The sequence below is a fragment of the Sitodiplosis mosellana genome, unplaced genomic scaffold, assembly GCF_009176505.1.
Source record: "Sitodiplosis mosellana isolate CC-2019 unplaced genomic scaffold, AAFC_SMos_1.0 Smas_scaffold_5, whole genome shotgun sequence".
Classification (NCBI taxonomy): domain Eukaryota; kingdom Metazoa; phylum Arthropoda; class Insecta; order Diptera; family Cecidomyiidae; genus Sitodiplosis; species Sitodiplosis mosellana.
The window spans coordinates 2,517,959-2,538,388 of NW_022595248.1; the positions used below are offsets into that span (position 1 = coordinate 2,517,959).

The window sequence follows — 20,430 nt, forward strand, 5'->3', positions numbered from 1 at the left end:
TGCAATGACCATCGATCGCTCATAATGTCTTAACCCATTTCGCAAATCACTCTGTTCGATCAAACATTTTCGGCACTGATAATAAATAAGTGTCATATGATGCGACATACGGCGCATGTTATTGCCCTTTTTTCTCGCTCTCTCTCTCTCTGGCTTGGTCTGGTTGGTGTGTGCTTTTTGCTGTTTGTGTGCATACTGATGTCTGTTTAAACAGCGTTCCTTTTTGGAATTTCATCGACATCGACGACGGCCACGAAGACGATGACGACGACCAGAAAGAGAAAAAATCAGTGAGTCGAAGGAAAAGGTCCGAGCACATGTATGCGGCCTAAAGTAAACAAGGCAGCAGCGATTATTCATCCACTCTATTTTGTATACATATTATATCCCGAAAAAAAATCAATCGAATCAGCTTCAGTTTCTTATAGTTTTTATGGTTTTTCTCTTTGCTCTTTCTCTTTCTTTTTCTTTCTCTTGCCTCTTCTTTCTTCGTCCGATTTGTTTTGTGTCCTCAACGCTTTTGCTTGCTGACAAGCCATACAAACGCACACACGCTGGCTGCCTCTATACTTTGATAGTGAAGAGAGAGAGAGAAAAGGCGGTAGCACACACAGCAACAGTCCCAGTTCGTATATTCGTTCATGCCTCACAGTCTCTCGGTCTCTCGTCATATCGAGCTAGCGAGCGCGCGATAGACACTGCTGCTGCTGCTCCTCTGCTGCTATATCGTACAGCATTCGAAATTTGATCAGTTGCACACTGTCTTTGGAATCGAATGGTACACGTCGCGCACACATCCAGCGCACATGGGTTTGATTAAAAACCATTCGTCCGTGTGAAATCAGTTTCGTTTCTGATAAAGAACAGAAAAAAAAAACAAAGTGGAAAAAAGAACAAAAGCAAAAATCATCATATGCCAAGTGGTTTTAAATCCTAACGACACCAAATTAACGGAAGAGGCTAAAATAAACGGAAAAAAGTTACTAACACATACACAAAAAAGAAACATTGATAAAATTAGTGAATCGTAAATCGCGATCAAGGATATCAAATCTATTATAAGGTGAATATTTTCGGAATTTCGTCCAAATTTTCGATCGAACTCATCGATCTCAGGGGCATTTGTTTGTGAAATTGGTTCATGTTTTTTGCTTCGGTTGATCATTTCATTCAAGTCGAAAGTTTTGTTTGTAAATTGTGCAAGCGGCAAATTTGCCGTAGTCATCATCGTTGTTCTCAATTTTTCTGTTTGTTTGTTTGTTTGTTGGATACTCGATTCAAACTCATTCTCGCGATTTTGATTCGTACAAGTGAATTACGCGCACCGACTCTCCGTAATGTATACATTTCAATGAGTCCGGGGAAAAAAATCAGTTATTTTTGGATTGATCAGTCACACACAGCAATTTTTCCGCTTCAATCGCGCGCGGCTTTTGCAACGAGAAAAAAAAGACGCCGTAAAAATCACGTATAAAATATCAAAAAGTACGACGGAATTTAATATGTTTGTGTGTTGTGTGCTGCATCGTGCATAAACATTTGAAGAAAATTGAAATGCGAGTACAGAAAACAAAAATAAGAGAAGCGCGAATGAACAGAAAAACACACACACACACACACACATTCATTGAGACGAGAGCGCGAGCAAAGGATTGCAAATCGGAGAAAATAATGGGCAAAGTGTCGCAGACGAAGTAACGTGCGCACAGCATACAGCACACGGCACACGATAGACAGAGAAAGCGAAAAGTTGTGACTGCAATTTGTTCTTTTTATTCTCTTCTCGTGCATTTGCACGCCACCGTTTTGAAATCAGCGATTTCATTACAACCCATTTCATAAACCAAAACGTCGCTCATGTTCTGAGTCTCATATTACTAATTTTGTACGCACTCACTCTCTCTCTCTCTCTCAATTGCAGCGATCATAATTTATAAAATGTGTTTATTTATAAAATTTAATCGATCGTGTAAACTGCGCGCTTGATTCGCTTGATCGTTTGTTTAGTGTGCGCTTGGCGAGAGCGCGCATTTCGTTTCGTGGAAATTCTTTTCGCCGTTGTTTGCATAATTTTCTTCGTCTTCCATTGACCAGGCAGGCGGGCGTGAAGTGCGCGCGCACGCACCAATGCTCCGTCTTCCAAGAAATTTGTCGAAAGAGAAATGTGAAAAAATTAAATTCTTTTCATGTTGCAAGTTGGTTATTCTCTTTTATTCTCTCGAAAAGAACAAACAAATTGAAAGAAAACTAAGGATTTCAATAAATCTCTTAGTCCTCATTAAAATATAATAAATTTTCCGCCGTGCGCCGGGTGTGAAGATGTAAACTGAAACTGCCATAATATCCAAAAAATATACAATGATGAAATAAAAAAGTCAACGACAACAACAAAAACGACACCACCACCACCAACAACAACACATCGTTACAGTTATACGCCTCTTTCTCTTGGGTGTCATTGCGCATATCGGTGGATTTTGATTCTATTATCTTAGAATTTTCCTGCGGCAAAAGCAAACATAGAGAGACTGCAGAGAAAGAAAAAAAGAAATACAAAACAAATGCCGGACGAGTGACAATTGAATCCCGTAATGGAATCACACCGAAAGCCGCGCATTTGAAACGGGATATCGATAAAACATAGAGAAAAGTAAACATAGAAAGACAGCACACAAACATAAGGCGAAGAGCGAGCAGCAGCAGCATAAAAAAAAGTGCTGAAACCTAGCAAATATTCAGAAGAAGAATCAGAAACGCATCAGTAGCACCGTTTTTATCAGGGGAATAGTCACTCCTCTTCGAAATAGATATGCCACACAATCTTTTTTTTTATTTCACCACAAAAAAAAGCCAAACCATTATTTTTTTTTCCTCTCGCTCTTGCTCTAGCTCTCACCGTAGAATCGTTAAGTACTTGATAAATTCAATATATATTCGTTCATTTGTGTTCTCATTTAAATTCATGTGTGTCGCGAGCGCGTTGCACAGCAGTGAAGCTACGCATAAGCGTCGATCTTTGTTAATTTTATTTCCAATTTTCGCTTGCCTTCATGGTGGTGTGTATTCGTACGTAGAGCGTAGCCGTTGCTGCTGCTCATATATAGATAGATTTATGTGTTGTTTTATTCGTTCGGTTTTTGTTTTCCGATGTTGTTTTCTGAAATTGAAATATGATACTTTGAGCGGATTGACAGTGAGTCTACGGCTACAACAACAAAACGGCTTCAGTGTGACGGTTTTTTTGTTTTTTTTTTTTCTTTCATTTTATTGCACACATTATGTATATAAGTAAAACGGAATGCCGTGAAGATTGTTGAAAGAGGCCACCATCAGAAAAATATCACTGTTAAAACGCACAGAGGAAGAGAAAAAAAAGACACACACACACAGCACACACAACAAATTATGCGAAAGAACAAAAGAGACATCACATAAACACATCCTCAAAAACTTTGTCGTCTTAAGACACAACTTTTGACGTGCACAAAAGTTGCCATATGGAATATTCAAAATGAAAAGAGTAGAAAAAAAATGCACAGAGGAAAATGCGAGCATTTCTAAGTTGCCAACACAAGAGTGAAAATGCTACACGACGCACCAACACACATTTCATCATGATGATCAAATAACCAAAGAGTTCAATTTGGCACTCACTCGTCCGTCCATTCGCTCACTTGCTCACTCTTTCTTCTCGAGTCTCGGCCATTTCCTTGGACGAACACTTTTAGTCGCCTTGCTCCATTTTCTCCCTTTTTGGAGTCGATGTCGTTTAATTGTAGAACGAGCCGAGCTAAAATGAACGTAAACCCTTAGCCAAGTGCTAGTGTATCCACTGTGTGTGTGTTTGTGTGTATGTATATACATTTTCCTGTGCCTGATGTGATACTCGAAACGCATTTTGGCTTCAGCTTATTTATTGTTTGTTTGGTGGTTTACCTCTTGTTTTGGTTATACGTAAAAAATATTTGATTGGATGAAACTTAATATCCAATCGACAACCTGCTTATCGACGTCAAATTCAATGAATATAAAACCGTTTGCATGAATTACAACAGTGAGCATTGGACGACGATGACGATGTCGTCGTTGTCATCGTTGTCGTTGTTGGCGGCGGCGATGGCAGTGGCGGTGCGTTCAAGCCGAATGAATGTACCGACGAGCGAGCGAGCAAGAGCGAGCGAGCAAGAGCGAGCTAGCGAGAGAAAACCGAGCAAAATGTGTGTTGTACTCACTTTGATTCGGTTCAGTTCAGTTTTCATTTACATTGTCTCAATTCTTTTTATGCTTCTTCTTCTTCTTCTTCTTCTTATTCATTTCAAGTGCTTTTACTTACTGACTAACTTTACTCTGCTTCGATAGAGATGCATATCAATTTCATAGTTGCTGGATTATTCAAAGCACGTAGCATTGCAGGTAGTGTTGGTAGTAGTTTAGCACAAATTTGCTATAGTTCTCTGTGTGTACAGCTACCAACCGAGTACCTCATATCATTCATCATCACATACCTGTCGATCGCATCTAATGTGTACATCTCTCTCTCTCTCTCTGTTCAAAACAGCAAAAAGCACAATACATTCGAGTGCATATAATTGCATTTTATCCTATCAATTCAATCTAGATCACCGTTTTGCATTAGTTAGATTGTCGGCTTTTCTCATATCGTTGTAACAACAAACACCAATCAAAATCGGATCATAGGCATTGTGATACTGTTGCAAACCTTCTTCTCGCTCTCGCTTTTGCCCCGTGTTTTACTGCGCTCTCTTTCTTCCATTCTCTGCCTCGTTCTCTTTCTGTGCCTCTTTTTATAGACTGAAGGAGGCCTTTTCAATTCTAAGTTCTTTCCAACATAACAATGCCACCGGATTAGATTAATTCCATTTTCGGTTTATTGTTGAAATGCGGTCATTCATAAAATGTTTCGACATTTTTTCTGCTGCTGCTTCTGTTTAGCAAAAAGTAAGAAATAAAATGTGCAACAAATACACACAAAAGCTAAATACCAACGCACTAAACTCAACAATTTGTACCGTCTCTTGTGCATTTTGAGGCTAAATCATCTATTGTTCTGGAATATTTCCGTTTTTGCTCATTTTTTTTTTGCCGCTGCTGATGCGTTCGGAAACCATAGAAAAGCCAAAAAGAAGTCTAAACACGCATCGACTTATTATTAGATTTTTTTTTTCGACAGCCAGTGATTGAAGAAAATAAGAACATGAAAAGACCATTCGATTTTTGTGAAAAAAAAAAAAACAAAACAAAACGAAAAACAGTGAAAAAACATAAGAAATAATACAGGAAAAATGAAAATCGACGGCGCACTGCGTAACGATGTGTGTAGCGCCGGTAATTTTGGCATTAAGTCGGCAAAAATTAATTTACTTGTTGAGGTTTATATGCTTAGGGGGAGAAGAAAAGAAAAGTACATAACACGTATCGGTTGAATGAAAAAATCAACTGGAGTCAAAATTATAATACACCTCAGACAGCAGCATTTTTGAAGGAAAAAGAACCACACGCACAATAAATATTAATCACTTAAGTCAACACAACAACAAGAGCAGAAGTTGAGAGAAAAAAAATTGCATGTCTGCAGCTAATAATTTGCTATTTGATTCACGGCAGGCATCGAATGGCACCGTAAGGATTAAACGCAGATAAAACAAAAACACAAAACGGCAACCGAGCAACAACAAACTCTGTATGGACAACGACAATTGCAACCGAAATTACAGAATGTTAAATGTACAAGCACATTCACATAATATGGAACTGCCGCCGATGGCCAGTACACATGACACCACCGTCGGCCGTTGTTCACCGCTGCTCAGCTCCGGCGTCGATTCAAAAGTCAATTTTATATTCACACAAGAACAAGTTGAATGCGTCTGTGAGGTAAGTGTTAAATTGAATGCGCCACCCCGCTGAGTATTTATGTGATTTTGAATATTGACAATTTTATCAACACTTTCAATCTCCTTTATTTGGTCGAATCATAAACATTTTTCACATTCCACATAATAACTGCGGTGGATTCTCACCCGCTCCGCTCACTCTCTCTCTCTCTCTCTCTCTCTCTCTAAATCAATAAAATATTCAAATTATTCAAATTGTTTAATTGGATTAAAGAATGCATTTTGGGCTCTATTTTTCGTGTTTTGTTTCTTTCTAACATGGCTTTTGTGTGCTCTTTTTTATTGTCTCTCGTTTGGTTTCGCTTTTGGTATGCTGTAGGTATTACAACATTCGGGTAACATTGAACGGCTGGGTCGTTTTCTGTGGTCGCTTCCACCCTGTGATAAACTGCAATTAAACGAATCCGTCTTGAAAGCAAAAGCCAGCGTTGCATTTCATCGTGGACACTTTAAGGAGCTGTACCATTTACTTGAACACCACCAATTCTCAATGCAAAACCATGCCAAATTACAGAATCTCTGGCTCAAAGCACACTATATCGAGGCAGAGAAACTACGTGGACGGCCGCTGGGTGCGGTAGGTAAATATCGTGTCCGACGGAAATTCCCACTACCGCACACTATATGGGACGGCGAAGAAACATCGTATTGTTTTAAGGTAAGACGATTCTTAGATTTCTTCAAGTTTTCTTAGTTTGAATTCAATTTATTTTCTGCTTTTATTAGAAAATTTCTTAATTTTAACTCGTTTCATTTCAAAAACTATCAAATTATTCCGTACTTTCGTTGAATAATTGTTTTCTTCTATCAAACCATTGCTTTCCTTCATTAAATCATTACTTCTCTCCTTCAAATCATGTCTTATGTTCATTAAATCCTTTTTCACATCCATTAAATCATTTCTATCCAATTCAAATTTATTTCAAACAATTTTTCTCATGAAGCACAAAATCAAGCATTTTTTTTCTTACTAAAAATAACCCTATTTTATGTGCGCAGTTTTTCGAATAAAAATCCAGTGAGATTTTGAGTTATGCGTGTGTTTTCATTTCTCAACGTTCGTCGATCCACGGCTGAATTTAATAGTGAAGAAAAATTATGATGTTATTTAACACAGTTTGACATTCGGGTCAACATTTTAAATGCGCTTTTTTCCCCAGTGGTTTACCGTGATCATAAAACAACCAAATTTATTGTTTTCCAATTGAAAACTTTAAACATACAAATCATTAAAAATTATTTCTCGGTCGTTTTTCTCGAAAAAAAAAAGAAACAAGAGTGACAAATAATTGAGGGGGTTCCCTAGCTAATCAAATTTATTATCGAATTTAGTGTGTACGCAGAGGAGAAAAATATCACTTTTCAAAATGATTGTGAAAATTGTTGACGGATGAAAAATCAACGACAACGAACGGAGGTCATGTTTAGGGTTAAACATCGTTTTCATTACCCTTTCATTGATTTTTATTAGATCAAAGGTTTCTCTTATTTAACTTCGGGAAAAAATACCGTTGTGCGTTCTGTGGTTTTTTTTCTTTCCGAAATTCCGGAAATTTTTAAGATTCTAATGCTGAAGTGAAATGTGACAAATGTAACAAATGTGAATCATCAAGGAATAGTTAGTGTGTGTCGTTTCCCTCTTGAGTTTTGTATAGAAAAACACTCAACCCAATCAGTTCGGTCCGATTGGTACATATGTGCTCAAGTTGATTCTGTGAAAAAGAGAAAAAAAAACCTAAAGAAGTGAAACAACATTTTTGGCATATTTTGAATGTCAGAAATTCTTTCCACATTTTTAAAAGGCGTTAATTTGTGAACGGCCCAAAGAATTTACACAGTTTTTTTTTCCTTTCTCATTGACTTTTATTCATAGCATTTTTTTTCTGGTTATTTTCCGATCATAACCGATCGCATTTTAAATGAAAGAAAACACTGATTATTTTTAGAAAATGAAACAATAACTCCTATTCAAAACGGAATTGTGCACACAACTCTTTTTCATAAACATGTTACTGTTTCCAAGTTTCAATATAAGTATGTTGCTGAGATGAGGGTCCTTCAAACAAACACGACGAAATGCAGTGCTTGTTCAGTGCAATTTTGTTTTAAATAAATTCGATTGTTTCATTTTTCTAAAAATAAATCGCCGTTTGTTCCGTTCCAAACGAATTCAGTGATCGAAATGACGTTAACATCGTCAAATGTTACATTCTTTGGTGTATCGAGGCCTTTCAAATGTGCAAAAATGTGAGAGAGAGAAAAAAAGAGTTGTTTCATTTCTTATATTTAAGTGACTGATTGGGTTGGATTTTCATACAATTCAAATTCAATGCGGAAACCAATTTCAAATTCCAAACAATACAACTCTTTCATTTTTCAATTGAGGCCAAATCATATGTCATTCATGTCATTCTTTCATTAGAATCTTTACAAATTTTCTATGCGATTGAATTTTGTTAAGGAAATCATACGAAAAAATTTGTGAAGAAAAAGCCCGATTTTATGAGAAACAAAATAAAATTCAACCAAAGCAAATCCATCGACAGCATTTCTGTTGTGCTTACTTCTTTTACTCTGGTAATTTTTGCCACACATTAACTCCACCCAAATGAAATAAATGTACTTCACCGTCGTCCGTCGTCCGTCGTTCTCTTAAAATCAGATAAAAAACGATTTCTTGTTGTATTTACAAACATTTCGATGAAAAAAATGATATTTCACTACCATAATCGATGACAAACTGATTGTTCAGCGATGATAAAGCCACAGATAAATTATGCACGATTCGGTTGTTCTTTTTCTCTGTGTATGGAGGTTGAACACATTGGCAACGCGCTATAAAATTAAAAATTCGCAGTTCATTAATTCACACGAATATGAAAAAAGGCGGATCGAAACATGAAGAAGACACGAATGACTGATCGAGCTTATGTTTATTACAACACGTTAAAAGTTCTTCAAACTTTAGATTGGTCGTAAAAATGGATGGAAAAAGACTGAATTTTGTGCTACTTGAGCTAAGAGAAAGAGAAGAATCGATTGAAAACTAGCAAATAGTTTATAAAATTATCTAAAGATTAGGAAATTGATCAAAATTCATGGTGCTCGATACTTGATAGACTTGAAAATACTAAAAACAGATTAACAATTATTAAAAATTATTCAAAACTAGTAAACAAAATAAGCGAAACGATGATAATTTAACATCATCTGCCTTTAAACATCTTTTTGCTCTGTCTAATTAGCCTTTTATTTTGAATAAAAATGCTTGAATTTGTGTTCTTTGTGCTCTTTAAAAAATTGTTAACCAAAAATTGTGTTTTCTCTCCATAGGAAAAATCGCGCTCAATCCTCCGTGAATGGTATGCACATAATCCATATCCGTCACCGAGGGAGAAACGCGAGCTAGCCGACGGCACCGGTCTCACAACAATGCAGGTATGTATCGATTTAAGATTAGGTTTCTAATCGATGTAAAGTTTTAAATTTCAAGTTGAATACAAGTTCAAGTCGTTCTCTTGTAGTAATAAACCAAAAAGAGTAATAACAGTCAATTTTTTTTGTTGTAAATATGAATAATTCAGTGTTTTTTCTCCCGAAAAAAAAACACAACAAGTAATAACAATTTAAATCTATTTTATTTTTAATAATATTCATTTGATTACACACAAACACAGATTTCAAATTGGTTCAAAAATCGAAGGCAGAGGGACAGAGCTGCCGAGCACAAAGAGTGAGTATTTTATCATTCAATCTCACGCCATAAATTAAAACCGTGATAAAAAAAAAAACAAATTGTTATAACATTTCTCCTTTGGATTTTTCTCTTTTTCTCACAACGATAAAGGTCTGAAGAAGTACGAATTTAAGGCCATTGGATGAACGCAATCAAAAATAAAAACGAAGAAAATCTCACATAAGTTACTTAAACAAAACAAAAAACAGAAACAAAACGGTTCATCAATGCATGAACTGAGTCTCGATTTGAATATAAGTATTTTTTAGTAGCATAAGAACACAAAGCAAACAACAAAAATCCTGAAAACATAAACAAATTGTATAGTCAATGTATCGAGCTTACCTTTGATTTGGCTAAATGAATTTATCTACTTTATTAATTTTAATTAATGCCTAAAAAGAATCGTGTAATGTTGAAAGGCCAGACATAATTGATAGATGTAAAATAAAACGCAGTTTTTGAACTGAAACAAATGCAAAAACAACAATAACAATACACCGCTCCAATTTTCATTTCATCACCTATCATCTTTTCTCTATTTATTTATTATGATGAGAAAATTCCCATTTTCCACAGAAAGAAGCGTGTGTGTATATCAAATGTCAGGCGAGTTCGTCTTCATCAGCGTTTGTATCTCTATTTGACTGGTGCATGATGTGCGCGTATCATCATACGCATAATTAAAAGACTTTTTTTACGATACTAAGTCTTTGTTGAACAGGAGATTTTCGACCAGCCAACGCAATATGCACGTGCACACCGCAGCATATCTTCCCCTACACACACCACCGAACGAAAAAAAAACACGGTAGATGTACGTACGCACGTCGCGCTCACCTTTTACTCGTTGACTCAACGTAAGCACAATTACTCTTCGAGTGCTATTCGTGATACGTGTTCTCGTTCTCTCTTTCTCTGTTTGCACTCTATGGCTTTCGTATAAATGATTTGACGTGTCAGTATAAATGAAAAGAGGTAGGCTTACGATCCGTATTTGGGCTAGGGGAGGTGCGTATAAGTTTATTCAATCAAAGGATCTCGTAATTGGATTGGATGGTAAAAGCGTATGATATTTCGACTTATTGTGTGTTTTTATTGTCATTATCTTGTTAGCAACCAATTTTTGGGCAGATAATTGAAATTATGTTTTGGTGTGGCATTGTTGTTTTTTTTTCCTCTGCTCCTCGTCTATCTCTTGACGACGACGTCAGGGACGACGGCGATGACGGCGGTGGTGGTGGCTACGGTGGTGAAAAAATTCTTATGAATTGTGTGGGAACAACAGAAGATACTAATCCGTGTAATCTATTTACAACTGACAAAGGTAATTTCTTTAAAAAGGCTCTTAAAAAATCATAAATAAATATATCATCTCTCTCTCTCTCTCTCTCTTGACCGCTGCTCTGCGTAAACATTGGCTGCCGTTCAAATGGCTGTCACTTTTTGTTCGTTTGGACAAAACAACAACAAAAGCAGCTAAACTTTCAATTCTAATTATAAAATGTGAGTAGCGATTGGTCATGAAAATCCGCACCCAAATGCCTCAATTAAACGGAACGCTTCGAAAGTATCCAGTTTCAGTGGCCTACTACTAACTATTTCAAGATCGTTCATATTATACAATGAACCTATCCTGTCCACATTTTTTTTTTCCTCTGCTCAAACTATGGCTGGTTTTTTTGTGTTCTATGGCTGTGTTGTATCTCTTCATCAACAAAATTTAAATGGTTCGTCCTGTTGAACAGTTATTACCTATTGTGAAAATGATACGATTCGTATCATATGATGGCTTCCGAAAGTTGCATCTCTCTAAACACACAAACACAGATGCACATAACACGTATTTTAAATCATTGTTATGCATTTGGAATCTGCTGCCTTTTTTCTGCTCTCTCTCTCTCTCTGTTCGTATTTTCAATTTTGAAACAAAACAAACAACAGCATATTGTTTTCCGGAATGAAATTTTCGGTGTGCATCTTTCTTCTGGCTTCACTTTGGTATTTCTATATATGAGTCTTACTCTCTCTCTATGTATATCGATGTACACATATATTTGTTGATGATTTCTCGAACGGAACGTATTCGAATTTATATTTCTCTCGTTGTCTCTCCCTCTCTCTCTCTCTCTCTCTCTCTCTCTCTCGCCTGCCATGTTTCATTACGCTGTTTCCCTTGGAATGTGCAGAGTGCGCGATATCAAATTACATGGTATAATAAGGGCGGTTCGTTATAACGAAATCAATTCGAAAACTGACGGGAATCGACCGAAAATAGAGCAACGAATTTTCATATAATTGCACGAATCATAACCATTGGCAATGGCAGCAGTGGGAAAAAAGAGGTAATTCGTCGACAACCAAAAATATTGCAATTTTATTTTAATGAACGCGCAAATCGTAAAAGCCACACAGCGCCTGTATCGTTCGTTTATTCGGCTGTTTATCCGGTAAACTTTTTGTAGGGTATCGTTGCATTTTGTTTATATATAAACCGTTTTTTTTTTCATTTTGGGGAAAACATGACTTTTTTTGTTGGAGAAAAGGGTTTCGTTTTTTCTAAAAATATTCCAATTGAAATATAAACTTCGCAACGAATTCGGTCCTGAAATTCGATACTTACGTGCAAAAAATACAAAACCGGCTCAATTTTCAACAACATTCACGCATACGATCATACAGCGCTACCTGACGGAAATCCCAACGAAATACTCGAAACGTTTGGCAAACGTAAAAGCATTACAACGTTCATGATGTGCCATTTTGACAGGTCATAGCTCATTGGTGGAAAAAAAACACAGGCGATGACAGATAGCATTAGTCGTAACAAAAACACACAAACTACGCGTCGTATTTTTGTCGAAAAAAATCTATAATTTTGTTTCGAATTTTGTGCCGTAAAAGTTGAGAAATAAATCATGGGTTGTGATGGCGGAACTATTCCAAGACGCGATGAATTGGTGCGCGTTAAAAAGAAGCCAGAGCAGGTAATAAACGAATTTAAACGCTTCCTGATGCGGGAACAATTTACATATATTGATTGAACCCCATCATTTTGCTTAAATTCAATGCAATTTGAAATTCTTGTACATTTGTCTAAAAATGTGGAATTTCATTCGAACAATATTCGATTTTTTCTCAGAAAGTGTGTTCAAATATCGGTTTTGTCATCTTCAACAGAAAGACAAGGAGGCTGAAATGGCATATCGTTGGCGACACTGTGCTTTGACGCAAGAGCGTTTGCAAGAGCCGATTGTAATGTGTGGATTGGGACGACTGTATTCAAAGCAGAATGTGATTGAGCAACTTTTGGACAAGGATAACGAAATGCCCGATACATGTAAACATATCAAATCGTTGAAGGATGTTCGTGACTTGCACTTAACGCCAAATCCAATTTACAAGGATGAAGACAAAACCGAAGGACTATTAGACACACGTAGCGCACCATACATTTGCAAGTTAATCGGTTTAGAAATGACCGGTAAATTTCGATTCATCGCCTTGTGGTCATGCGGTTGTGTGTTTTCCGAACGTGCACTCAAGGAGATTGGAGCAAAAATATGTTCGTTGTGCCAAACCCCATTCACCGACGAAGACATTGTCATTTTGAACGGCACCGACAGTGAAATGGAAGAGATGGCCGAAAAAATTGAATTGCGCGCTGTACGTCGTAAAGCTGATAAGAAGAGTAAAAAAGAGTCGAAAAAACAAAGTGCAACATCGATACCAACGTCAACAGTAACATCGGCTACTTCAACGAGCGTTAAACCAGAACCCTTTGACGCAACCAGCGTATCAGAGCAAGATTTAAAGCCGATTGTGTCAATGAAAATCATAAAAACCGAACTGATAAAGCCAGAGTCATTGACGAATGAGGAGAAAGCGGGTCCATCAGGTAGCAGTAAATTGTTGTCAAAATCGATGAAACGAGTTGGTGCCAAAGAAGCCTTACTCGATCCAGCATTGAAAAAACTCAAGGAGGACAGTCAAGTACAGAATGATCCAAAGGCAACGGCCGTGTACAAATCTCTTTTCACATCGCATGAAAGTGCTCAACAACAGGATCGTGCCCATTGGGTCACATATAATCCATTTTATAACTAAACTGATTCCCGTTTCGTTTATGACTTCAATAAATCCTAATTCACTGTCACTTTTATACATTTTAAGCAAATACAATTGTACGACTGTCGAAATGTAGGCAATAAAACCGAATGATATACTGCATTTTAATTCCATTTTTAGCGCATGCAACGATAAAACAATGGAAATATCGACTTGTTCTGTATATGTGGTTCTTTTTTCTGGTTCAGTTTGGAAACATAACCTCAATTGTATTTTTTCTGATGTATTCGATTTTATCCGACACCAAATTGATCATCAATTGTATGTCGGTCCGAATGACGATGGCAGAAAAGGTATGTGAAAGAGAGATAGAGAGAGAGAGAGAGAGAGAGAGAGAGAGAGAGAGCGACTCATACAAGCGCAGTCTAAATGTCAAGTACAGTCGCAATTGATGAAATTCCAATGCAAATGGCAATAATCGTGGTGTGATATACATTCACGTCATACATTTACATAATAATTGAAGCGAACGTACGTTCCTCTCTTCGCTTTTTCATTTGTTCAGTTCACAGTTTTCGTGGCGAGAAGAAGAAAAAGTATTGGGAATCCAGGCAATTTAAGAGTAATTTGATTGGCATGTGTTAAGTGTATTAACTGTGTTTGCTATCGGCTTGGTCAATAACAAATGTAATTTTTTTTTTTTGCTTCATTTTTTTCATCGATAAATTTTTGTGGCAACGACGACGACGACAGCTTCACAGCACTCAGTTCAAACCACAATGAATATAAAAGAAAAGCAGAGTCACCCAATAAATGTTTGCGAATATTTTAGATAAACATTGAACAGTCCCGGTTTTATATTTGATTCGCTTGAACGAAGCAAACCAGCTCATTCACAGTGCAGCGTTTATCAAGACAACACCACACTCATTCTGGTCGTAATGAAAGTTGAAGCGAGAGAAGAAAAAAAAAATTGAAAAGCCAGTCGATCGAACGAAATCAAAATTAACATCGTACACAACATACACAAAATAAACATACAATCACCGTGTGTAAACATACACATAGACAAACAACGAGGCAGACACGCACGCAACCAAGAATCAGTGGCCAAAAATCAAAATACGCACAACAAGAGAGTGAAAAGCAAAAGACAGGAGAAAGAGAGAGCGCGTACACACATACGGGCGCTGAGAGAACCGAAAAAAAGAGAGAGAGGAAGAGAGAGTAAAGAGGGAAAAAACGCAATCCAACAATGACAGTGAAACGCAGTTCATTTCATTTAGTGCATACATAAAGAGACAACATAAGGTCTTTTGTTACTCACTTTCGTGCACATTGGTCACGACTACATACCCACACACACGAACACAACAACACAGACAGCGAACAAAACACACGGCAGAACGAGAGAGAGAGAGAGAGAGAGAGAGAGAGAGAGAGTGAAGCACACTGTGAGCGAACATTGTGGTGGCAAACACACATTGAAACGCATTTAAAATGTCATCTGTCAACGAAGAAAATCCTCAACAATTTTGATAGTCAACCAAAAAGAAAATTCGATTCGACATTTATTTCATCAAGAATTCCTACTCTCCTTTTTCTTCAGTTCTTCGTTCCGTTGTTTCGGTTGTTTGAATCGTTTTTTGTGTGTGTATATTTTCCCGATTTTTTTCCTCGCGCATTAAATTAAGACACAAGATAATATTCAGTGAATTATTTCGAGTGGCCATTTAAGTGTACTTTAGTTCTTACCCAAAAAAAAGAGTGTTTTTTTAATACCAATTCTTCCGTCTCCGTATCGTAACAAACGAATTCCTTTAGACTGATTGACGAGTTAAAACTTGAGTTTTTGTTTTTTTACATGTGAAATTCGACCGATAGGAAAATGTGTGATTAATTTGTAGTTTGATAGAACATTTCAAGTCATTGTGACAGCACAAAAATTGCACGAAAGAACAAAACAGAACGGAACATTGTGACCTCATACACTCGAATCGGATGAATTGCGCTGAACGATAGCCAAATTCTAACGCTAGCAAGAGGTGAGTAATAACAAGACATCACCAGAGAAGATGAAAAAACAACTGTTTCTCCGAATTCGAAATTTGTTTCTATTTTTTTTTATTGAACTGAGCGTGTGAATCGCATCGAAGCCAATTAAATTGATGAATTTTATTTACATTTCACGCGTCAACTGTTTTATATGTTTGTGCGAGATATGTGTGTGACTAAATACAATTTTTTTTTCGCTCATTCTAATTTCTATGTGGTGATTGCTTTGCAGCTTATTTTTCACCAAAACTCATATCACACGCAACTGTGAGTACATTCGAAACATTTGTCTCTCACTCTCGGTACACCGAGAAAAATGCGGTCAAGATGCGATCAAAATACATATATCCTGAATGTCGTCTGCTTTTTTGATTGAGTTTACAGTCGTTTATTTGATTTGTTACTGTTCTTTGAAGTTTCTTTGAGTTTTTAAAGAAGAAAGAGAATAACAAATACATTTCTGTTTTCTATTTGTTCAATCGAACATCATATTATTGTGATTATGATAATTTTTCAATAAATTGTGTCGCATATTAGAAATGGGCGCACGAGTTATCGTTCCTCTTCATCTCAGCTCTCTTCAATATTCCTGTGGTTTTCCTGTTCGCTCATAAAACTAATTTGAATGCATGTCAATTAAGGTAAATTGTGTGTTGTTTTTAACACACTGAATAAAGAAAAAAACGTGTTTCATTCTCTGTGACATATCAGACCGAATAAACAAGTTTGTCTATAGACCCTATCGATTAAATTCGGCACACTATGCGTCGCTCTTTCTCTTACGTAGTTTTTTTCCCGTCTGTGTGGTAACGAGATTTTTGTTTTGATCGCTCAGCTCAATCGTCGCTGTTTGTTTCAATGTCGTCATTTTCCATCATTCCTCATACGCAGTTGGACGTTGACGTTCGGTCGATTTTCGGGTTTTTTCTACGCTGGTCTGTCCTTTGCGAACGATTGTCGTGTACGACATTCGTCAAATGCGAACGGGAAGAGGAACAAAAAAAAGGTTTGTCACAAGTTTGGTTGCATGTCTTGTTCTTCCTTTTCCATATATTCATTTCGGTTCATGGAATCGCTGCGTTCGCCGCGGTTCGATACAACATGTTCATATTTTTTCGAAAATTCACCCGAAATTCACCGTCTGTTTTATTGAACGAAGAATAACGACAAAAAAAAACATTGATTGAATGAAGATTTGAGCAACTTCACGTTTCCAGTAAAAAAACAGATCAAATAGAGTTGCCAAATGGTACAGTCAATATAGTGTTTTTGATTAATAACAAATCAGATGGCGATAACAGTGCGATTCAAAATCAAAGCAAATAAATCAAAATGATAATAAAGTAGAAAAAATTAGCATTCAATTCGATCAACCGAAGGAGAAAAAAACGCGTTTCAACAAGTGATCTGTGTATGCGTATAAAATAACACGTCAATAGAAATCATATTTAAAAATAGGCACATTTATTTATTATTTTCCGTGTGGATTTACTCTTGATAACTAGAATATGTTTAGCTGAGTCGAGAGATAGAGAGATCGAGAGGGAGATGATCGGTTGTCGGATGATTTGTGCTGGCGGTTAACGCAGTCGTGATCTTGAAATACAATTAGTTGATTGTTAATTCGTAATATCTATGCAATATCTACCGTCAATGGCTCTTCGCAATTTTTTCTACACACATGTGATTCACTCAATCGCGCGCTCAATAAATGCCATTTAGCTTATTTTATCGCATGCAAATTGAACTAACAAAACTCTTTGACACAGTCGATTTCATCAGCCCACTGCCGCGGTCGCCACTACCGCCATCGTTGCTGTCGCCATCAATATTTGCAATGATACTTTCTTGTTAGTTTCTATTGGAATAGCATTATTACGAGAAAAAAAAAATCGAATAACTCACACATACATTTCGATTAGACGAGTTCGGTGTGTATGCGAGAGTGTGAGCACGCTCATTCTTCTCTTTCGAGTGTTTTGGAATTGAAAAAAGTGATATTGCAAAAATGCACATAAAACAAATTAGCGGCAGTGAGTCGCACGATAACCGCACTCACACACCGATGAAATGCCAATAAATAGAGGCAATTGATTGGAAAAATAATATATTTATGAAATAACATGTGAACGTGCGGATTGGCAGTTTAAGAAAAGCAGGCACATTACGCGCGCGGCTCTTGAATTAAAAAAAATAAAACGAATCGCACAAGATATATATTTGACAGTCGAGGTATTTAGTACTACGTTACATCAATTAGGAAGTCGGAAATGTGCATTTTATAAGTATTGTGTCTCGCTGTCTACATACGCCAAATAGAATTAGTGCTATTTCGCGCGTTATACGGGCACCACGCTCTTTGCTACCTCGCGCTGTGCGTTTAGAATATTTTTCGTTTATTCGGAGTTTCAATCGTGGTCGTTAGTTCCATATATAATTTGATTAAATGTGGTGTGTGATCACGTTGCTTACATGAAAGAGTGGAATTTGTGATTTTAACACATTTTGATAAAGGTAACATACATGCAAAAATAAGAACGAATCGATTTATTTATGTCTCTTTGCACATTTTGCATGCATTCGAAACGTGTTCAATATCCGTTTTCGTTCGAAAGGTTGTGCGAGAGAGAGAGAGAGAGCGCGTTGTGCTTTATTTGGCTGGGTTAAATATTGGCCAAAGCATTAATTCCGAATTCATTAAGTCAAATAATATTAAACGCTTTATCATCAACGACAATGACGGCGGTGGCGGCGACAAGCAAGTAAACTTCAAAAAAAATTAGTTCAATACGAATCACATGCCAACGCTCCAATGACATTCCCAAGGGGTCATTCCACATATATATAGAAAAACAGATGGCTTTTTTGAGGCATTTTATTTTTTATTTTCGAATAAATAATAATCTCAATCTAACATTGGTTATTCACAGTTTTCATAAACAATCTGCACTTGCTGCCGATCGATTCGTTGATATTTCAATCGTTCGTTCGCTTTTTTTTTTCACTCGCTTGACTTTGCTCCACTTTGTACTTTGCCTATCCACAAATAGAAATTGTAATCTACGTTGAATCCCATTTACTTTTCTCACTTTTCCGATAGTAATAATTCCGTTTATTATGCCGCAAGCCAATCCCCGCTCACGTCGGCTCTTCATCGAAACCATAATAATAACGCGCGAACGAAAGGAAAACAGAAAAAAAACCTCAAAAGTTTACATTTTTTTTTCGATGAGTGTGTATTAGAAATATAATTTATTTTTATAATTTCTTTATCTATCGCTTTTTGATATAGATTACGATTGGAAATTGCGACAACACAATAATTCGATTGAAACAAAACGGACTGAAGCTTCGTAGCAGCAACAGTAATAGCGACAGCAAATGACAATGATTCATCACAATAATCAACACGAAATTTGCAACTATAATTAGACGCGGCGCGAAATCGACAGATAAATAATACAAAGCGAAAGAAAGGAACGAGCGAAAACACGCAAGAAAAGTGCATTTATCGGTGGTTTGATTATGTGTTAATCAGTTTTTCTTCCTTCAATTTTTTTTGCTAAATCGAAAGAAATTGTCTCTGTGTTACACACAGACATAAACAAACAAAATTATTATTTCTTTTTTTTTTGTTCATAATTTGCTGCCACCGCACTCTACTCATTAATATATGGTTTGTTGATTTTGCATCGACGATTAGCGTAAATAGTATATAAACATGTGAAATAAAAATCATTAATTCGCGTTGTGTGAACGAGAGAGTGTGTTACTTTCAATACGTCGAACACGGAGTGACATGACAAAGGAGTGCAAAAACCGTGTGCAAAATAAACCACACAAACTGTCGCACAAAAACCAGAAGAGAAAAAACACGAAAACACACAAATTAGATTGTTAGGCTGATTAGCGATCGACAAAAATATAAATACCAAAAGAAAAAGAAGTAAAGTCAACACAAGAAATCGAATAGACTGCAATAACCAACCAAGAAATTCCAAAGAATTTCAATTTAAATTTTTATTATTGAACTGAATACCCGCGAGCACACCACACACACACACACACACACACATTTTCAGAGCCAGTTTGAGCCATCAAACACTCACCACAAAGTACTTAGAAAGTTACAAACGAAATTCCAAACAATGGGAGTATGCTTGTGTAAAAGTAAAACATCAGATGATCTACCCGATAATCTGTCACAAAGTGGACGGCACAGCATGGATTATGGACGAACCTATGGACGACAAACAGAACATTGCAATGAAAGTCTCTCCGAAACGGTCGATCGTCTAGTGAAGGAAACCCTTAAAGTAATCGGTACAATCGTTGACAACGAACCCGAACCACCCAGTTCAATGGTAAGAAAATCATCTGTGCATGATTGACGTCACACTGTTTGTTTGTTTTCATTTCATTTGTTTGGGTTTTCATCAGTGATTGCGATATCGCTCTCAGTATCTCATAGGATAACTGAACCAGATAATTCAGCTGGCTGAGATGACGCAGCGACGCATCACCTGAGTCTGTGCGATACACATACACACAATGCGCCCAGCGGTATCCTTATACACTCAGTCCCATTTAGTGACGCGCGGCATCAAATTGTGTGTGTGTGTGTGTGTGTGTGTGTGTGTGTGTGTGTGTGTGTGT

At 36.8% G+C, this 20,430-nt stretch overlaps 3 protein-coding genes across 6 annotated transcripts in view; all 3 read left to right on the plus strand.

Annotated features, from left to right (window-relative positions):
• Positions 1 to 691: 691 nt before the first annotated feature.
• LOC129566967 (protein sine oculis-like) lies at positions 692 to 10,143 on the plus strand. The gene is made up of 6 exons (XM_055443403.1): positions 692 to 1,063; positions 5,626 to 5,895; positions 6,235 to 6,573; positions 9,249 to 9,353; positions 9,593 to 9,648; positions 9,763 to 10,143. The coding sequence occupies exons 2-6, from the start codon at positions 5,704 to 5,706 to the stop codon at positions 9,782 to 9,784; spliced, it is 714 nt and encodes a 237-aa protein (XP_055299378.1). The 5' UTR covers positions 692 to 1,063; positions 5,626 to 5,703; the 3' UTR covers positions 9,785 to 10,143.
• Positions 10,144 to 12,408: 2,265 nt separating this feature from the next.
• LOC129566969 (replication termination factor 2) lies at positions 12,409 to 13,881 on the plus strand. The gene is made up of 2 exons (XM_055443409.1): positions 12,409 to 12,638; positions 12,832 to 13,881. Exons 1-2 carry the CDS (start codon positions 12,570 to 12,572, stop codon positions 13,756 to 13,758), a joined length of 996 nt encoding a protein of 331 aa, XP_055299384.1. The 5' UTR covers positions 12,409 to 12,569; the 3' UTR covers positions 13,759 to 13,881.
• Positions 13,882 to 14,144: 263 nt separating this feature from the next.
• Positions 14,145 to 20,430, plus strand: part of LOC129566968 (RING finger and SPRY domain-containing protein 1-like) — a 10,272-nt gene continuing 3,986 nt past the window's right edge. The window contains exons 1-3 of one of the 4 annotated variants that reach the window (XM_055443404.1): positions 14,145 to 14,341; positions 14,473 to 15,764; positions 19,067 to 20,138. In XM_055443404.1, the coding sequence (XP_055299379.1) occupies positions 19,923 to 20,138 (216 nt within the window). In that variant the 5' untranslated portion in view covers positions 14,145 to 14,341; positions 14,473 to 15,764; positions 19,067 to 19,922. Of the gene's footprint in view, positions 18,289 to 19,066; positions 20,139 to 20,430 lie in introns of all 4 variants that reach the window. The other 3 variants (XM_055443405.1, XM_055443408.1, XM_055443406.1) reach the window with 3 other exon arrangements.